We start from the raw sequence: 20,211 nt of genomic DNA, 5'->3' as shown, positions 1-20,211 counted from the left end.
CTCCTCATCATCCCCCGGAACTTTCCGTTACTCTGACTCTGGCCTATCATGCACCCCCACCCCCTCAATTAGCGGCCGTGCCTTCGGCTGTCGAGGTCCCAAGCTCTGAAAAGCCCTCCCTAAGCCCCTCCACTTCCTTTGTTAAAACACACCTCTTTGACCAAGCTTTTAGCCACCTCTCCCAATATCTCCCTCTTTGGCTCGGCATCCATTTTTGTCTGATTACACCTCAGTGAAATGCCATGGGACTTTTTTTTTAATGTTAAAGGCACTATATAAATGCAAGTTGTTGTTCTAAAGCAAGCCCATTAGTTAAAGAGTATCACCATCAATATCCATATATTAAAAAAAAAATCACAAATCACAAGGAATTAGCAGAATTCTCATTAAAGAATGCCCTGGATAGGGGTGAGGAGGGGTGGGAAGGGAGGGGAAGCACCCTCTGTGTATTGGGGGGGAAAAAAATCATTACGTGTATCATCTTACTGACAGAAGTTCCCATTTGTCCAAGTCCAAGCAGTAATATTGAGTTGCACTGTGTCAGCTCCACTGACCAAAAAACTAATTCAATTGTTTGTGGCTGCCTGCCACAGAGGGAACGGCATCCTCAATCCTATCACTTGAACATAAGGCAACGGCTTGAAGGGAAATCAACCACACAAGCAATAAAAAACCTGGTTATATTGCTGAACCATTTTCAAATGAAACCTGGAGGTGTGGGCGAAGCCTCTGTATTTGTGCTAGGTCAGCATGGGCCGAGACAGATCGATTGTTATAGTACAGTCCCCACCGTTTATAGCAGGCGGGTTCGTGTGAACGTGATTTGCCCACTATACGTGATGGCCAGTATAACGCCTTTAGAAAGTTTATTTTCTCTCTCTCTCCAACGAGTCATCTGCAGCTCCCCGATTTCCAAATGTTTGTTCTTCTTGCAAAGTTGAGATTTCCACAATTTTTATCCAGATGTATCCAGTCACCATTAGAGACGCAAATGCTTTTCGACGACATCTTTTCCGCTCCCAATAAAGAGACTGGAAATTGGGGAGCTGCGGGCGGCTCGTTACAGGGAGAGGGAGAGAAAATAAACTTTCTTCAGGCGTTATATCGGCCATTATATTACATCAGGGGGCTCCATTTGTACAATACAATTCTTTCCACATCGCAGCAAAGCTAATGAAGATAGGAGGAACAGAGATTGGAAAGACTCTTGCAGAAAAAAGCCGAGGCCTTTTCAGTGCCAATTACCGACAGTGTAAAACCTGTGGGAATGTGAATTGGGCAAGAAGATAAGATGCTACATGTGCAACACTCCAAAGTACACCAAATTGGAAGAAAGGGCTGGGATACAGAGGTGGATTTAATGAAAGAGAAACCTTAATGAGGTGCGCACAAGTGATTAAGCACAGCTGTTTCTGTCCGAAATAAATGGAGCACTTAAGACGCTATAATTGGCAACTTTGAAATTGACGTTAATGCAAATGAATAATGGTTATCACTTTTTGGCTGACTAAGCGACTGCCTGTTTTAAACGTGGACGTTTTAAGTGGTGGGGGGATTGTACTAGTATTAAAAGGTCAACAAAGGAGGACTTGGGAACAGTCGACTTATAGTCAAATCACACCTGTGGGGATTTCACTCAGAAACGGCATACAAAAGTGGTCTCCAATACTTTTAATTTACACTATACTTACATTCTTGTATTTATCGTCTTATTAATTATAACAGCTTTTCCAGTTTGGTCAACATTGTGATCCATTCCAAAGTACGCAGCCACCCTGTGTAAGAGCATTCTGTGGTAGGAGGTCATCTGAGGAAATTTCTTGTACTGATTACTGAAAATAACATACAGCCATTAAAAAAATGTTTGCTCAGAAGCTGCACCTACAACTTCTCTTATTCAGATGAAGCAGATTTTTATTAAGGAAAGGAAAAGTTAAAAGGGAACTAAGTTTGATGGAGTAACTCCATTTCATTACTTTGAATGTTTAATCGAGGCTGACATCTCGACTGCAGAACTGAAGGGGTACTGCATTGTTGGAGGTGCCATTCTGTGGATGATGCACAGAAGCCCCATCTATCTGTTAAGTGGAAGTTAAAAAATTCCATGGCACTAATGGAAGAGCAGGGAGTTCTCCCGGTGACCTGATCAAAATTCCTCACTCACCCACCACCAAAACAGATTAAAACTGGTAACTTATTATTTACTTTTGCAGGATCTTGCTGTGCACAAATTGACTGCCACGTTGCCTACATAACAACAGTGACTGCACTTGAGAAATAATTAATTGGATATGAAGAGCTTTGGGACGTGTTACGGCGCTATATAAATGCAAGCCCTTTCTTTCTTTGCTTTTTCTTATTCCACTGGTCAGAGCAAATCATACTCACTTACTTGCCAAGTCATATTTTACTGCTAATTAAGAGAAAATCCAGACCATCGTTTCTGGCATTATTTTGCTTTCATTACAGTATTTTCATTTAAGTCATGACTTTTCACTAGAAATTTGTGACACTATCATTTGCTCAAAATTCTTAAACAAGAAAAAGTCAAAACTAGCATGGAAACAGATAGTTCACAAGTGTAAAACATCAAAGACTCTGATTCAAATCAACGACCAAACAAAATAATTCCTGCACACATAACTACTTATTCTGCAAGCATAAACCTCATTGTGATTTGATCCTGACTTCTGCATCCCAGTAAACAATTCCTAAATGGCCACGTGTGTTCTTGGATTGACATGATCATGAACATTTACAAGTCACAACAAAAAAAACAATTTGTAGCAACTGCTCAAGTGTGAAAGTAAATCTATTGTCAACAGCTGCCCTCCTTCCTCTATACTCTGTGTATAAACAGACAGCGCTTAACTCAAGAGGACACTAACTTCTGCAACTCATCAGTTCAAGGGCATTCAAGTCTGCTTTTCCAGTATAACTTTACAAAGTAACCAAAAGGTGTATCCACTCTAAAGTCGGAAACATGAACTATGTACTTCCATGGAATAAGTATAAAAATAGAGAAAGATGCGGAGCTATGGAATCTCAATCTGACCTTGAAAGGCTGAGAAACACAGAACCTGCACAATAGCAGGTCTGTAATGTGCAGGTCTATAACTCGGCAGAGCTGGGCACCAGAGTAAAAGATACAGAGTTGCAGTTTCAGTCTGCCCTTGAATGGCAGACACATATGTGGCCTATACTGTTAGGGACAAAAATTGGTGCACTGATAGCAACGGCTAAACAAAACAATTTATACTCTGCTGAAGAACTAACACAGCCCAGCTATTGTGTTTTATTAGGAAACAGAAAACTTAAATCTGTATTTACCAAAGAAAGTTTAGCTCAAAGGTGAAAATGATCAAAAATAACTTTAAAAGTTATTCACTTATGAAATGTCCTCCAACACGCAGCGTTGTCTGAATAAAGTTTGATTAAAAGCTCAAGCTTGCCTTCATTGTCACTCTGGTTGTCACACGCAATACCATTTGTGTCAACACAGACACCAATACTTTACTTACTTATTATCACTGATAAAGTCCAGAATTTCTTGTTCTAATTTTAGCAGCATCATCCTGTCCCTGGAAGAAACAGTAATGTATTTACACAGAGTAATACACGTTTAATACAGTAAAATTGAGAAATACAGTTACAGTTAAATAATAAGTATGATTTCCCAGACTTGGGGGTGGTGGGGGCTGTGTGCAGTCAAACACAATGCAAATAAATTGTTTGCCAGGTCATTCCTTCGGCTCAATTTAATTTTTTTTCCCCAAAAGTTGGCTACGAGATGGCAGTTCTGAGAATGAATCGGTTTCTGTGAGCAGAGAGCAGCTGTGGAATTGCACTAGAGTACAAATCAGTACCGGAGAGAGGGGGTAAGGGTATGGGTAAATGTAAAAAAAATGTTTAAGTGAAATGTATCAAATCCACAAATTCTCACCATTCCCAAGGAAATTCTAAGAGATTTGAAAACACAAGATCAAACACTGATCAAAATCACCAAAGCCTAAACATTACTGCTGGTGATATTAGCGGACAAACATTTAATGCACTTTACATGCCTCTGCCACTATTTTCATGGAGGCATTAACTCATTTAAAATAAACAGGCCTGCTTTAGAATAGTTGAGAAACTAATTATCATATAAACACATTAAATGTTCTTCCGCTAACACCCCGTACAGTCATTTCAAGGTTTATTTGTCCTCACTTAGCTGTGCTCGGATGTTTTTCGGAGGTGGGGAAACGCCTCGTGTCATTCTGACAAAAACACTGCTACCACTGCCGGCTCAGCCCAAGCAGCCTGTGTTTCAGTCTGTGTCAGAGAACAGCATGGAGCAGAAAGAATTTTTTGACAGCATTTAAGTTTTGTTGAGTAGGATACAGCTTCTACAACTAAAGGTCAGAATCATAAGATAAAACACAAGTGAGCCAAGAGGTCAAATGCAAGACAACGGCTTACCCCATACAGTATGGAGGAATTGTATAAACTAAAACCAGCAGATTGAAAACCAGAATTCTCAAAGTATCTGAAACATGATACCAACAGCTGAGTACACAGAACTCTGTCAGACAGGAAGTCAAAAAGGTTCATCAAGAGAAGGATCATGACTTACTGTAGGGCTAAGGCCCAAAGCACTGCGTCAAACCAAAAACAGCTCCAAGAAAGAAGCAGTCATGAAACGTTGATGAATGTGCCACCTGATCCAAGGCAACTATGTAGGGCATAAGCTGTAATTGATTCTGTTCAGCTTTCTGTTCCATGTAACCTTCAGGCTGTTGCTTAGGTATTGCATTTTTAAAAAAGGTTTGTGGGGCCAAATTTCCAGGGTCCATGCTGTAAGACCCTGGAAGGGCACATCACTGGCACCTACCCGGATCGACTGGCAGGGAAGGGGAGCAGCTCAGACCCATTTTCCAGTCCCTTGACCAGACAGCCAGCCCAGTTGTGCACTGGCCTGCAGGAGTGCAGAAGAGCATGCCAGCAGCAGCACCAGGCGTACCTAAAAATGAGGTGCCAACCTGTTGAAGCGACAATACAGGACTACATGCATGCTAAACAGCAGAAGCAACATGCTATAGACAGAGCTATGCGATTCCACAACCAACGGGTCAGATCAAAGCTCTGCAGTCCTGCCACATCCAGTCGTGAATGGTGGTGGACAATTAAACAACTAACGGGAGGAGGAGGCTCTGTGAACATCCCCATCCTCAATGATGGCAGAGTCCAGCACGTGAATGTAAAAGACAAGGCTGAAGTGTTTGCAACCATCTTCAGCCAGAAGTGCCAAGTGGATGATCCATCTCGGCCTCTTCCCGATATCCCCACCATCACAGAAGCCAGTCTTCAGCCAATTCAATTCACTCCACGTGATATCAAGAAACGGCTGAGTGCACTGGATACAACAAAGGCTATGGGCCCCGACAACATCCCAGCTGTAGCGCTGAAGACTTGTGCTCCAGAACTAGCTGCGCCTTCAGCCAAGCTGTTCCAGTACAGCTACAACACTGGCATCTACCCGACAATGTGGAAAATTGCCCAGATATGTCCTGTCCACAAAAAGCAGGACAAATCCAATCCGGCCAATTACCGCCCCATCAGTCTACTCTCAATCATCAGCAAAGTGATGGAAGGTGTCGTCGACAGTGATACCAAGCGGCACTTACTCACCAATAACCTGCTCACCGATGCTCAGTTTGGATTCCGCCAGGACCACTCGGCTCCAGACCTCATTACGGCCTTGGTCCAAACATGGACAAAAGAGCTGAATTCCAGAGGTGAGGTGAGAGTGACTGCCGTTGACATCAAGGTAGCATTTGACAGAGTGTGGCACCAAGGAGCCCTAGTAAAATTGAAGTCAATGGGAATCATGGGGAAAACTCTCCAGTGGCTGGAATCATACCCAGCACAAAGGAAAATGGCAGTGGTTGTTGGAGGCCAATCATCTCAGCCCCAGAACATTGCTGCAGGAGTTCCTCGGGGCAGTGTCCTAGGCCCAGCCATCTTCAGCTGCTTCATCAATGACCTTCCCTCCATCATAAGGTCAGAAGTGGAGATGTTCGCACAGTGTTCGGTTCCATTCGCAACCCCTCAGATAATGAAGCAGTCCGTGCCCGCATGCAGCAAGACCTGGACAACATCCAGGCTTGGACTGGTAAGTGGCAAGTAACATACATGCCAGACAAGTGCCAGGCAATGACCATCTCCAACAAGAGAGAGTCTAACCACCTCCCCTTGACATTCAACGGCATTATCATCGCCGAATCCCCCACCATCAACATCCTGGGGGTCACCATTGACCAGAAACTTAACTGGACCAGCTGCATAAATACTGTGGCTACAAGAGCAGGTCAGAGGCTGGGTATTCTGCAGCGAGTGACTCACCTCCTGACTCCCCAAAGCCGTTCCACCATCTACAAGGCACAAGTCAGGAGTGTGATGGAATACTCTCCACTTGCCCGGATGAGTGCAGCTCCAACAATACTCAAAGCTCGACATCATCCAGGACAAAGCAGCCCGCTTGATTGGCACCCCATCCACCACCCTAAACATTCACTCCCTTCACCACTGGAGCACCATGGCTGCAGTGTACACCATCTACAGGATGCTCTGCAGCAACTCACCAAGGCTTCTTCGACAGCACCTCCCAAACCCGCGACCTCTACCACCTAGAAGGACAAGGGCAGCAGGCACATGGGAACAACACCACCTGCACGTTCCCCTCCAAGTCACACACCATCCCGACTTGGAAATATATCGCAGTTCCTTCATCGTCGCTGGGTCAAAATCCTGGAACTCCCTTCCTAACAGCACTGTGGGAGAACCTTCACCACACGGACTGCAGCGGTTCAAGGCGGCGGCTCACCACCACCTTCTCAAGGGCAATTAGGGATGGGCAATAAATGCTGGCCTTGCCAGCAATGCCCACATCTCAAACAAATTTTAAAAAATTCAGGCACTGTCCTTTTCCCTAACACTTGCTCTCGTGTATATGGCCGGACGCCAGTTTCCATAATCAGAGTGCTTTACGAACCAAAACCTGCGTCCTTGTTCTCGCCATGTATGGATTATCAGGCCCAGGTTTAACAAGTAACCCGTAATCATGGTATATTGCTTACTGGGGAACATGTGGGATGCCCACCACATTTTCCTGGGATTTCTGAAGGTGGAAATAACATGCTCTCAGACTAACTGTATAGAAAAATAATCTTTGATCCATAATACACTGAAGCCAAAAGACACAGTAACATACTGAAAAAGTACAATACTTAAAAATAATAAAACTAGAATCCATGCACAAGTGGTTAATGCACCTTTTCAGAACAGTGTTTCTTGTAGACGTCTGATCACCAAAAGAACTTTTGGATGAAACAGCCAAGTTTGTCTCTTGGTGGACGCTTGAGATGAGATTTTGTGCTTTATGCCTTGGAACTTCTTTCCTGCTACAACCATTGGTTTTTATATAAATGCAGCTCAACAGATTTTCCATCTCGTGAGGCGAATTGTCAACGTTTGCAAATTGCCATTTCTTTCGTACATTCCCCCTACAGGGGGTTTCACGCCTAATAAGTCAATATTCAGAGAGAGAGAGTCACCTCTACCACTGTCTGTCAAGCTGTACACATTGGCATCTCTAAACCTGTCCACTGGCCTTCAAAGGGAATTCTTTTATCAGCTATATGTTTTCCCTCAAAGTCGTCTTCATTTTTAAACTTAGTGAGGGAGGGTAGCTTCCATTTTAAATTTAATTTTTTTCAACAAAAAAAACATATAAAGTAGAGACAGAAGTGTCCCTATTACCACAGTCTGCTGCTCTGTTTAATTTGTGTTATGGCAACTTCATACAATGCAGATAATCTGATGCATTCCTCTCCGTCTATTATGCAGATGCTCATGTTTTATGGCCTACGTCACTTCCAATTTACAATGGGTGAAACTTGAGACATTGAGAATGTTCCCTTCAAGCTAATGGGCTAATGTTACCTCTAATAAAAGTAAAATTTAGCATTTCAGCAAATACCTGAGGAGAACATCAAGCCGTTTCAGATCTAATCGACCATATTGAGGGAAATCAAAGACAAACCAATGAACTCAGTTTGCAATCTACCCTCCCATTTAACTTTAAAGAATTTTACTATGGCTTGCTTTTCTAGTGGCTGGGTGCCAATCACATGTCATTACAGATTAAATATATGTCACTAAATAAAAATAATATAAGTAGCTTTTATAGAATAACACTTTACTTAACTTTGAATTCCATATTAACTTTACTGTAACAGCTGGTTGCTGACTTACCCACTAAGAATATAAACGCTGGCACAGACAAAGTCCGCACTGTGTTATGAGACTGTAATTTGATCATAAGCTACGAGAACAAAGTCCAAGCAGTTTATGAATGTGAATAACCCATTATTGAATTACAGCCCTGTAAACTCACCGCTGGCTATTATATACACAATATATTCTGCCAAGTTTATTAATAATTTCCCCAAACTTTCGTACATTTCTGCAGCCAAAGCACAGTATAGACAGCGTGATGTAGGTGGAAGAGTAACAAAGGTACACAGCATCACAAGACAAGTCATTTTTTGGATCATGGATTACCAGTAAGCAGTGTTAAAGGCATCATAAAAAGGTGTACGGTAGTGTAGTGGTTACGTTACTGGACTAGTAATCCAGAGGCCTGGGTTAATAATCCAGAGAACCAGAGTTCAAATCCCACCATGGCAGCTTGAGAATCTGAATTCAGTTTTAAAAATCTGGAAATAAGCTGTGTCGTAAAAACCCAACTAGTTCACTAATGTGCTTTAGGGAAGGAAACCTGCCGTCCTTACCCGGTCTGGCCTATATGACTTCAGTCCTACACTAATGTGGTTGACATTTAACTGCCTAGCAAGTCACTTAGTTGTATCAAACTGCTTGTAGTGGTTCAAGAAGGCAGCCTACCACTACTTTCTCAGGGCGACTAAGGAAGGGCAATAAATGCAGCCTTGCAGGGGCACCCGCACCTATGAGGACTGAATATCCTCTGCTGCTAGAGAAACACAAGACAAGATGTTGTGTACTGTGTGTTGCTGGCATCCTGATAACCCATTGCCTGAAACATTTTGTGATGTGTATATTATTGTACTTTACATCGTTAGAATGTCACTGCTGTGATACTGCGCTGTCATGCTCAGTGAGGTTTTGAGAACGAAAATTGAATTGCAATAAATAAACTACAGTGTATAAGAATAATTGTCTAGCAGTGAGATTGAGGCTGTAATTTAATCCTTGCATATGTTTACAGACTGCTTCATCTTTACTTAGAAGACAGTACAGTAGCTCACTGCACCTGCATATACATCCTCTATTTATGAATATAGTCACTCAAAAACACTCTACTCAACATGGTCAATAGCAGGGCAATACTTGCCATACACTATGCTACCCAGACTATGAAGGCACTATTATTAACAGGAATCCACCAGAGCTGAGCAAGCTCACACACACACAATGCACTTGGCTAACAACTGGGGTGATCAATAAAGCAATTTCCTGTCCATAAAGCAGCACCTACCATAAATTAGAACAGAACAGCCTTTAATAGGATACAATATATGCAACTGCACAGTACTGCTGTTTCGGATATACCAGACATTATAAGATCTCCGAGACTCAACTATACTCTGCATCAATGCCAACATAAATACCCCATGGTTCTTGATTATATATTTCTGCAATATAGTCCAGCATTAACAGTTCTATAAGAAAAAAAACCTCAAACACATGCAAAGTATTTACCTGGGGTTATTTTTCAGTGTATTTACTAGAAACTCGTGCAGATCAATTCCGGTGGAGTCCGTATATTCTTGGCTGGAATCTGTTAAAAGGAACACAAATTTGTTGCATTAACAGAAGTAGAGTTAATTTTTGAGAAAATATGTAACAATTTTTAAAAATTATTCTGTTTCTTTTCCCCATGTGATCATACTTCAGCTATGAAGGTAGAAATTTAGGGCAACATTACTGCTCCATGACTGCAATCAATGCTGTTCTGTACTAGCTGATGGGAGTTGAGAGGCAAGAATGAGGACTCAGCCACCTCAAGGCACTGCATTTACAGCTCTGGCAGAGAACCATGGATACACTCCTAACAATAACAGAATTCAAATTTCACTCACAACTGGGATCAGAACCCTTAGAAATTGAGGTCCAAGCAGTAGGATGTGGATTTGTGGCCAGTTTCCCATGGGGCAAGCAGCCCATCTTAGGTGCTCCATCAACAACAGTGTGCATTTATATTGCATCCTTAATGTAGAAAAACGTCCCAAGGCGCTTCACATAGACGTAATCAGAAATAAGCTAACGTCAATCTAAAGGAGACATTAGGAGGAGTCAAGAAAAGTTTGGTCGGAGAGGTAGGTTTTAAGGAGAGTGTTAAGGGAGGAGGAGAGGCTTAGGGAGTGAATTCCAAAGCTTGGGGCCTGCTCAGGGGTCAAGGGAGGCAACTAGGAAAGGCTATTTGCTTCACCAAGGGACTAGGAGCAAAATGAAGTCAACAACAACTTGCATTTGTGTAGCACCTTTAACGTCGTAAAACATCCCAAGGCACTTCACAGGCGCGATTTTCAAACAAAATTTGAAATCGAGCCACATATGGAGATATTAAGACAGGTGACCAAAAGTTTATCAAAGAGGTAGGTTTTAAGGAGCACCTTAAAGGAGGAGAGAGAGGTAGAGAGGTTTAGGGAGGGAATTCCAGAGCTTAGGGCCTAGGCAGCTGAAGGCACGGCCGCCAATGGTGGAGCAATTAAAATCGGGGATGCGCAAGAGGCCAGAAATGTAGGAGCGTAGAGATCTCTGAGGGTTGTAGAGCTGGAGGAGGTTACAGGGATAGGGAGGGACGAGGCCATGAGGAATTTGAAAACAAGGATGTGAATTTTTACATCAAGGCATTGCCGGACCAGGAGCCAACGTAGGTCAGTAAGCACAGAGGTGATGGGTGAACGGGACTTGGTGCGAGTTAGGATACAGTCAGCAGAGTTTTGAATGAGGTCAAGTTTACGGAGGGTGCAAGGTTGGAGGCCGGCCTGGAGAGCATTGGAATAGTCGAGTCTGGAGGTAACAAAGGCATGGATGAGGGTTTCAGCAGCTGAGTCACGGGCGGAGACGAGCGATGATACAGAGGTGGAAGTAGTCACCCTGAAAATGTTCCTCCATACCTCCTCTTAGCTTAAAAGTGACTGTCGGAGTCTTGCAGCAGGCTACCTGCCATTTCAGCAGTCTACAACATCAAATTAGACCTCATTTTAAGTAATAAACATTTTAAGTAATAAAAATGAACCAATACGTAAGTCATATTATATAAGGAAATCATGAGCCTGATCCTGCATCCTAACATTCAGTGGTGCAGCAAACTAGTTACGGTTGTTTACAGTGAAGAAACTGAATAGCTTAAGTATTCTGCTGCTTATTCGCTCCAACATACCAGCATCTTTGCCCACTGGACAATTCTGCAATTTTATACAAAGAATAAAATCCAAGGTGCTCCGATGATGCAAAACTTGATGTGGCACAACGCCACACGGAGCAGCAAATTCCCAGTATAGATCCATGAGCTATGCGGAATTAGGTGATCTCAAGTTGGCATGGAGTTGGGGGAACCACAGTTTATCTCAGCATCCCTGAACCGGGAAGAGGGAGGTTTAAAAAAAACAAGCCTACCAGGGCTCCTGCTTCTGATCATAATCCTTTGGAAAGGGCCCATCAGTAGAGGGCCGGTTCGGGCCCATCAGTAGAGGGCCGGTTCGGGCCCATCAGTAGAGGGCCGGTTCGGGCCCATCAGTAGAGGGCCGGTTCGGGCCCATCAGTAGAGGGCCGGTTCGGGCCCATCAGTAGAGGGCCGGTTCGGGCCCAGCTGTGAAGTCCACCATGGCCAGACACTCTATGCTGAATTTACCAATCTCAGAAAAAACAGCAATGGTGCACTAAACTGGCACAGCATCCCTGGGCTGAGGAGGGCAAACAAAAAAGCAATCAGCCAGGGTACCCACCTAAGTGTCGCCACCCTAAGGACAGAAGGGGACAAAAAAAATAAACTAAGGGATGTGACAGTATTAAATAAAACACGAACAACATGAACACACAGCATCTTTAATATAGAAAAACTTCACAGAAGTGCAATCAAAAAAATGGACACCTCAACAAAAGGAGGAGATATTAGGTGCCCAAAAGCTTGGCCAATGAGGTAGGTTCAAGGAGGGTCTTAAAGGAAGAGAGGGAGGTGGAAAGGTGGAGGGGGTTTAGGGAAGGAATTCCAGAGAGTGGGCCTAGATAGCTGAAGGCACGGCTGCCAATGGTGGGGCAAAGGGAGTGGGGGGATGCTGAAAAAGCCGGAGTCGGAGGAACAGAGAGTGTTCTGAGGGTTGGGGGAGTTGTCGGGCTTGAGGAGGTTAGAGATAGGGAGGGACAAGGCCATGAAGAGATTTAAACACGAGGATGAGAATTTTAAATTGGAGGCACGAGAGGGCTGAGAGCTAATGTAGTTTAGTGGGGCTTGGATACAGACAGCAGTTTTGGATGAGCTGAAGTATATGGAGGGTGGAGAATGGGAGGCCGGTCAGGAGAGCATTGGAATAGTCGAGTCTGGAGGTGACAAAGACATGGATGAGGGTTTCAGCAGCAGGTCGGTTGAGGCGGGGCGATGTTACAGAAGTGGAAGTTGGTAGCCAATGTGATGGAGAGGATATGGAAAGCACAGCTCGGGGTCCAATAGGATGCTGAGGTAACATCGACATTGTGGATTCCTCTGGGATTCTTGCACAAGAACAAATTCTGACTAAACATGTGACAATTTTTACAAAGCTTTTACAATATGCATTCATGCAGGGCTAATGATTATTGAAATTTGGATGTAAATACTTCCAAAAACAGAGATTCATTATGTAATAAAATGAATGCAAACGCACAAAATTTTGAACAAATTTTTGTAGCGACTTATTTTCAAAACATTTGTGAAACTTTGAGAGATAAAAAAACCTCCATTATCAGCACTCCAACCATGACTTCCCAATTAATAGAAACATGGAAAATAGGAGCAGGAGTAGGCCATTTCACCCTTCGAGCCTGCTCCGCCATTCAATATGATCATGGCTAATCCTCTCTCTCAATACCATATTCCCACTCTCTCCCCATACCCCTTGATGCCTTTTGTGTCCAGAAATCTATCCAGCTTCTTCTTAAATATATTCAGTGACTTGGCCTCCACAGCCTTCTGTGGCAGAGAATTCCACAGGTTCACCACTCTCTGAGTGAAGAAATTTCTCCTCATCTCAGTCCTAAATGTCCGACCCCGTATCCTGAGACTGTGACCCCTCGTTCTGGACCCCCCAGCCAGGGGGAACATCCTCCCTGCATCCTGTTTGTCTAGCCCTGTCAGAATTTTATATGTTTCAATGAGATTCCCTCTCATTCTTCTAAACTCGAGTGAATACAGGCCGAGTCGACCCAATCTCTCCTCATTCGACAGTCCTGCCATCCCAGGAATCAATCCAGGGAACCTTCGCTGCACTCCCTCTATGGCAAGTATATCTTCTCTTAGGTAAGGAAACCAAAACTGCACACAATACTCCAGGTGTGGTCTCACCAAGGCCCTGTATAATTGCAGTAAGACATCCTTGCTCCTATACTCAAATCCTCTTGCAATGAAGGCCAACATACCATTTGCCTTCCTAACTGCTTGCTGCACCTGCACTTTTGCTTTCAGTGACTGGTGTACAAGGACACCCAGGTCCCTTTGTACATCAACATTCCCCAATCTATCACCATTTAAATAATACTCTGCCTTTCTGTTTTTCCTTCCAAAGTGGAAAACTTCACATTTATCCACGTTATACAGCATCTGCCATGTATTTGCCCACTCACTCAACTTGTCTAAATCACCTTGAAGCCTCTTTGCATCCTCCTCACAACTCACAATCCCACCTAGTTTTGTGTCATCAGCAAACTTGGAATTATTATATTTGGTTTCCTCATCCAAATCATTGATATATATTGTGAATAGCTGAGGCCCAAGCAATGATCCCTGCGGTACCCCACTAGTCACTGCCTGCCAACACGAAAAAGACCCGTTTATTCCTACTCTCTGTTTCCTGTCTGTTTACCAATTTTCAATCCATGCCAGTATGTTACCACCAATCCCATGTGCTTTAATTTTGCACACTAACCTCTTATGTGGGACTTTATCAAAGGCCTTCTGAAAATCCAAATAAACCACATCCACTGGTTCTCCCTTATCTATTCTACCAGTTACATCCTCAAAAAACTCCAGTAGGTTTATCAAACATGATGTCCCTTTCATAAATCCATGTTGACTTTGTCTAATCCCACTGATATTTTCTAAATGTCCTGTTATCACATCCTTTATAATAGACTAGCATTTTCCCTACTACTGATGTTAGGCTAACCGGTCTGTAGTTCCCTGTTTTCTCTCTCCCTCCTTTTTTAAATAATGGGGTTACATTTGCCACCCTCCAATCTGCAGGAACTGTTCCATAATCTATAGAATTTTGGAAGATGACAACCAATGCATCCACTATTTCCATGGCTACCTCTTTTAGTACTCTGGGATGCAGATTATCAGGCCCTGGGGATTTATCAGCTTTCAGTCCCATTAATTTTTCCAGCACTTTTGTTTTACAAATACTAATTTCCTTTAATTCCTCCTTCTCACTAGTCCCTTGGTCCCCTACCATTTCTGGGAAGTTATTTGTGTCCTCTTCCGTGAAGACAGAACCAAAGTATTTGTTAAAATGCTCTGCCATTTCCTTGTTCCCCATTATAAATTCTCCTGTTTCTGACTGTAAGGGACCTACATTTGTCTTCACTAATCTTTTTCTTTTTACATACTTGTAGAAGCTTTTACAGTCCACTTTTATGTTCCTTGCAAGTTTACTCTCATACTCTATTTTTCCCCTCTTAATCAATCTCTTGGTCCTTTTTTGCTGAATTCTAAACTGCTCCCAATCCTCAGGCTTGCTACTTTTTCTGGCAACTTTATATGACTCCTCTTTGGATCTAATACGAGCCTTAATTTCTTTTGTTAGCCATGGTTGGGCCGCTTTTCCTTTTGTGTTTTTGAGCCAGAAAGGAATGTATAATTGTTGCAATTCATGCATTCGTTCCTTAAATGTTATCCACTGCCTATCCACCGTCATGCCTTTTAATGAAGCTTCCCAATCTATCATAGCCAACTCACTCCTCATACCTTCGTAGTTTCCTTTGTTTAGATTTAGGACCCTAGTTTCGGATTGGACTACTTCACTTTCCATCTTAATGAAGAATTCTATCATGTTATGGTCACTCTTCCCTAAAGAACCCCGCACAACAAGATTATTAATTAACTCCTTCTCATTGCACAATACCCAATCTAGGATAGCCTGTTCCCTGGTTGGCTCAACGTACTGGTCTAAAAAACCATCTCGTACACACTCCAGGAATTCATCCTCCACAGTATTATTCCTAATTTGGTTTGGCCAGTCTATGTGCAGATTAAAGTCACCCATGATTACTGTAATAACCTTGTTACATGCATCTCTAATTTCCTGTTTGATCCCATCCCCTACATTACCATTACTGTTTGGAGGCCTACAGACAACTCCCACCAGTGTTTTCTGCCCTTGGTGCTTCTTAACTCCACCCAGACTGATTCTACATCTTGATTTTCTGAGCCAATATCCTTTCTCGCTATTGCTCGGATTTCATCCTTTACTAACAACACCATCCCACCTCCTTTTCCTTTTTGCCTGTCCTTCCTAAATATCGAATACCCTTGGATATTCAGCTCCCAGCCTTGGTCACAATCAATTGAATTTTCATAGGACAAAGCCCGGCATTAAAAATTGCCTCATTGCACAGCTTCTTTTGTTATTTGTATTTAATCTCCTTTTGTTGCTGAGTAAATCTATATAATGTTTCTTTTGTTATTTATATTGTACTGGCCATCATTCCTGTACCATCCGGTGAGGCTCAATAATCCTCAAGGCTTCAAGGTGGAGCTCCACTGTACTCTGCATAAACGTACAATTAATTGGTCTCTGGATTATTAATATCTTCAGCACTGTATGGAAATGTTTCATGGGTCTTCAATGTCCTATAAGTTTTTCCTTGGCTTTTGACTGGATTTCATTAAACTGTCTTGTTGAGATAAAAAGGGGATCAACAAAGTCAACAGAATATTGAACGACATGGCAAGTCAAACTGCACAGTGCACTGGTCAGATCTCACCTCGAGTACTCTGTCTGGTTCTGGTCGCCAAGGCGCAAGGTATATAGTCCTAGCAATCTTCTCAGTATAACTGAGTACCGCTTATAGCGGGTGCTTTTGTGCGAACGCACTGTACCCACTATGCAAGATGACCGGTATAATGACTAATAAAAGCTTCCTGAAATTGTAATGTTTTTGGTGCCTAAATAATACAGCAGCCAATTGTGCTATAAGGTTTGACGGGCTTTATGGCAGGTGAGCATCAGTCCACAAAATATTTACTGCACTTAGATTTACATTCATTGCACTTTTATCAATTACATCGTGGTTCCGTTTATTATAGCAATTTTAGGTACGTAATTTATGACTGGAGCTTTATCTTACAATGGATTAAGAAGAACAGTTTCCAGTTCTCTGTCTTAATGTTGGTCTAGGCAGAGTGTATATGTCATCACCTATAATTCTTATAGAAGCAGCCAGTTAAGCAAGATCGGTCAAATAATGACAATAACACCAGCAGCAAATATAAGGGTTTGGATAAAGTCACTCAGCCAGCTCGAATTGCTAAATGTCATCACCTTTTTGCTTTTTAAATGATAATCTCATCACATGCGAAATCTGTTTTTTTTTAAACCTATCTGCACTTAAAAAGAAAATATTTCCCTTCCAAAATTTTTGAAGTCATATCAGCTGAAGATGTCATTGAGAAAGTTTCACATTCCAAACACTTTTCTGCAAGTCTAGGAAATGTATACAGTTGCACAAAAAGAAAATGTTTTTCTTGATAAGCCCAGTTGTTTCTGCCTGAAATATAGAGAGCACTTAAGATGCTATAACCAGCAACTTTGAAACTGATGTGAATGCAAATACAAATATATAATGGTTATTACCGATATAAGCGACTGCCCGTTTTAAATGCGGACGTTTTAAGTGGTGGGGACCGTATTCACTAAATGAGTTTTCTTTACCCCCATTTATTTTCTCTCCTCGCCTGAAAGCACTAACTCATTTGGGGGGACAGTTCCACAGGATCTGTTAGTCAAGTAGCACCTCACTTGTGATTATAGGTACAGGGCCTCAGCAGGCAATGTGACCACTGGAAGTATCACAGTCAAGCCTTATCCTATCCTCATCTGATGTCCATGCACAAATACTTTCTAGTGGAATTGACTACTGGTAATCAGGAGTGCAAACTACATCCTATTTTCCCCCTCCCTAGCCCAGGGGCGATTAGCCATATAATAGTACCAACACTACCACCGTGGCTGAGCTCAGCATATTCAGCACAGACCAGGATTTGAACCAGAGACCTTCCTGATCCCAATGGCTCAGTAGTATACTACTCCACCCATTTACCAACTGATCCAATGGGGAAGCCCTTCTTCACCAATTCAAGATAGGCACTGGGTAGAACAATCGGCTAAAGCAAACTGTCCTTTCACTTCTGTGACATGAGCTCAAATCTAGCAGAGACTGATAGGATCATGGTCTCTTTCTGCTAGCTGTAAGGATCCTTTCTGAAATGAGACAGTCTCAAGCAAGTTCCCTGTAGGCATTAATCCTTTGCAAAAACTGCCTACATTTCAGCACTTATTGGTACTCTCACTCCAAAAGCTCATAAGGATGATGGTTATGGAAAATATCACAACAGCCCAGTAGGGGGTGTTCTCAAGATAGGTTTAGGGCATCATTTTGAAGTTGAGGGAGTGTTAACCCACCTGACCTGTGCTAAATCTGACCTGGGGATGTTTGATGCTAACACTGGATGACAAAAGTAGTACAGGGTTCCATTCCCCAGAACAGACAATCCTTATCACGATGGGCGCAAGTCAACAAAAATGTTCAGTACTCTTTTTTGGGACGGGACGAGGGAGGTTAATAGTAAACTGACATTTTTTTTGGTCCTGTTGTAAAACTGAAATACAAATGAATCTCATCACCGGATGTTTATTCTGTTATCATACGCTAACAGAAACAAAGTGAACTTCTGATACAAGTAGCTCTCGAAACATTCAACTACCACTTAACAGGAGCAATCCTTAACCACCCAGTGTCCCAATTTCTACAAATGCCTTTGAATAATCCAGTTTTGCTGGACTAGTACAGAACGGATTAAAAGATGCGATGACAAAATTATATCCCTATTTAGACTGACTTTGATTACAAACATTCCACAAATGTGTACAAACACCTTGGATGTGCATTTAGATGGAGAATGTCAGATTTTAGCAGAAGGCAGAATATGACAATACTGACAGTGTGTCCCCAAAGCCAGGTTTTGTTCAAGTGACTCTTTCAGTGACACGGAAGTACTGCATCAACAAAGCACATTACAAAAAAAGGCACATAACACTGTACGTTACAGGAGACTGTTCTTGCAAAGTGAACCTCGTCATTTTCATCTATACGTTCCCCTTATTCATCATGTAACAATAGATTCAAAAGGGTTCTATGCTTTTCACAAACCCCTCTTTTAAAAATAGAGCTATTTCAGAAATATTTTATCAGATGAATGGGGAAATCATGCCGTTTAAAAGTCACAATTTGATATTTCAAAGTTATTAAAACATGTTTTTTTAAATGCTTTAATTTTCAAAACTGCAATTTTACACAATCAGATTATTGATTTCATTTTCAAGATTGCTTTTAGACAGTGTGATACTATTTAAAATCTCATTTTACTTAAGTTAGCCAACGCTTTGTCAAATTTTCTACTAAATCTTCAATGTCTTATCAGGCAGGAAGCTAGCTTCTGACCTCTTGACAGCATTTTTCTAGGTACTTTCTCCAATTTCTCTTTCTTTTCCTTGTCTTCTTTCTCAGAGCCATCCTTTGAAGATCTTTCTTCTTCTTTATCAGAAGGGCAAGTGAACTGGAGTTGGATAACATCCTGCAAAGTACAGTACAGGCAGAGGTCACAGTCAAACTTTACAGAGCAATACAAACTAGGTCATTGGCAGCCAACAGTGAGATACAATAAATCTCTCCACCAGCGAGGATGACAAGACAACTCGTCCAGTTTCCCAGACCACACACATGTTTAAAATCAGCCCAGGAAATAAAAAACGAGGGAATATATCTAGCCGAATGCTTGTATGGATGTATAATATGACGTATTTTGGTCAGGATAAAGGTTTTTTTTTTAAAAAAAGCACAAAATGTTGGCTGTTACACTTTTACATATAATATTAAGGAAGCTATAAATGGAAGAAAATCTGAATGTCAAATCATATTTCAACTACTACCTTCGATAATTCACATTCTTCACAATTTACTTTGAAATGAGTATCTGGTATTCGACATTCCTAGTGTTGTCCAAAAAGCAACTCCAGTTTAAGGCTTGCGCAGTTCAGCAATGATACTTTCCAACCCTTCTGCATTTAAATATGAATGATGCTACCTTCTTAAAACAATCCAATACATACAAACCTCACTTAGTCAGTTCAAAGTGTGCACAAGTTACAAGTTTTTCTGTTACACATCAGAGGGTCAAAGGTCAATCCAGCCCATAAAACAAACTGCCAAATCATATTCTTTTTGCTGATTGGCCAGACACTCTGCTCTCACTTTCCTTGGAGTTTTCACCATCAAATGCCCTTAGTGAAAATCCGAGAACAGCATGCAAGACCACAGGTCACAACGTCAACATTCTCTCAGTGGGATACCTTACTTCTAGAAACCTTGTGGGGAAACTCCCATATTACACACACAAGTGTCAGTGGAAACCAGAAGTCTTGTTGACTTTTCAAGTTATTTACCCTGAGTTTGCAGGGACATGACTGGAATGGAGGAAAAAATAACAGTGTAATTCTTGCATAAATATTTCAATATTTTTTTCAATTATTCAGAGGTTGAATTACTTGTTTAAGCTTTTAAGAACTATGGTATTTCTGAGCTAAAAGACACATTACCTACTTTATAGGGTCTTCTTCACTCAGCATCCTCCGGGCATCATAGGAGTTA

General features: G+C 42.0%; 1 protein-coding gene across 10 annotated transcripts in view; it reads right to left on the bottom strand.

The window, feature by feature from the left end:
• Positions 1–20,211, bottom strand: part of LOC137307292 (R3H domain-containing protein 2) — a 172,806-nt gene that overhangs the window by 76,154 nt on the left and 76,441 nt on the right. For all 10 annotated transcript variants that reach the window (XR_010959098.1, XM_067976746.1, XM_067976751.1 and 7 more), the window contains 4 exons: positions 19,006–19,138; positions 9,787–9,865; positions 3,522–3,581; positions 1,692–1,832 (listed from right to left, as the gene is read on the bottom strand). Coding sequence is in view for 9 of the 10 variants with exons in the window: in XM_067976746.1 (XP_067832847.1) it covers positions 1,692–1,832; positions 3,522–3,581; positions 9,787–9,865; positions 19,006–19,138 (413 nt within the window). In the remaining variant the exon portion in view is untranslated. The remainder of the gene's footprint in view (positions 1–1,691; positions 1,833–3,521; positions 3,582–9,786; positions 9,866–19,005; positions 19,139–20,211) is intronic.

The sequence above is a fragment of the Heptranchias perlo genome, chromosome X, assembly GCF_035084215.1.
Source record: "Heptranchias perlo isolate sHepPer1 chromosome X, sHepPer1.hap1, whole genome shotgun sequence".
NCBI lineage: Eukaryota > Metazoa > Chordata > Chondrichthyes > Hexanchiformes > Hexanchidae > Heptranchias > Heptranchias perlo.
This window is presented reverse-complemented; position numbering and strand designations above follow the sequence as displayed.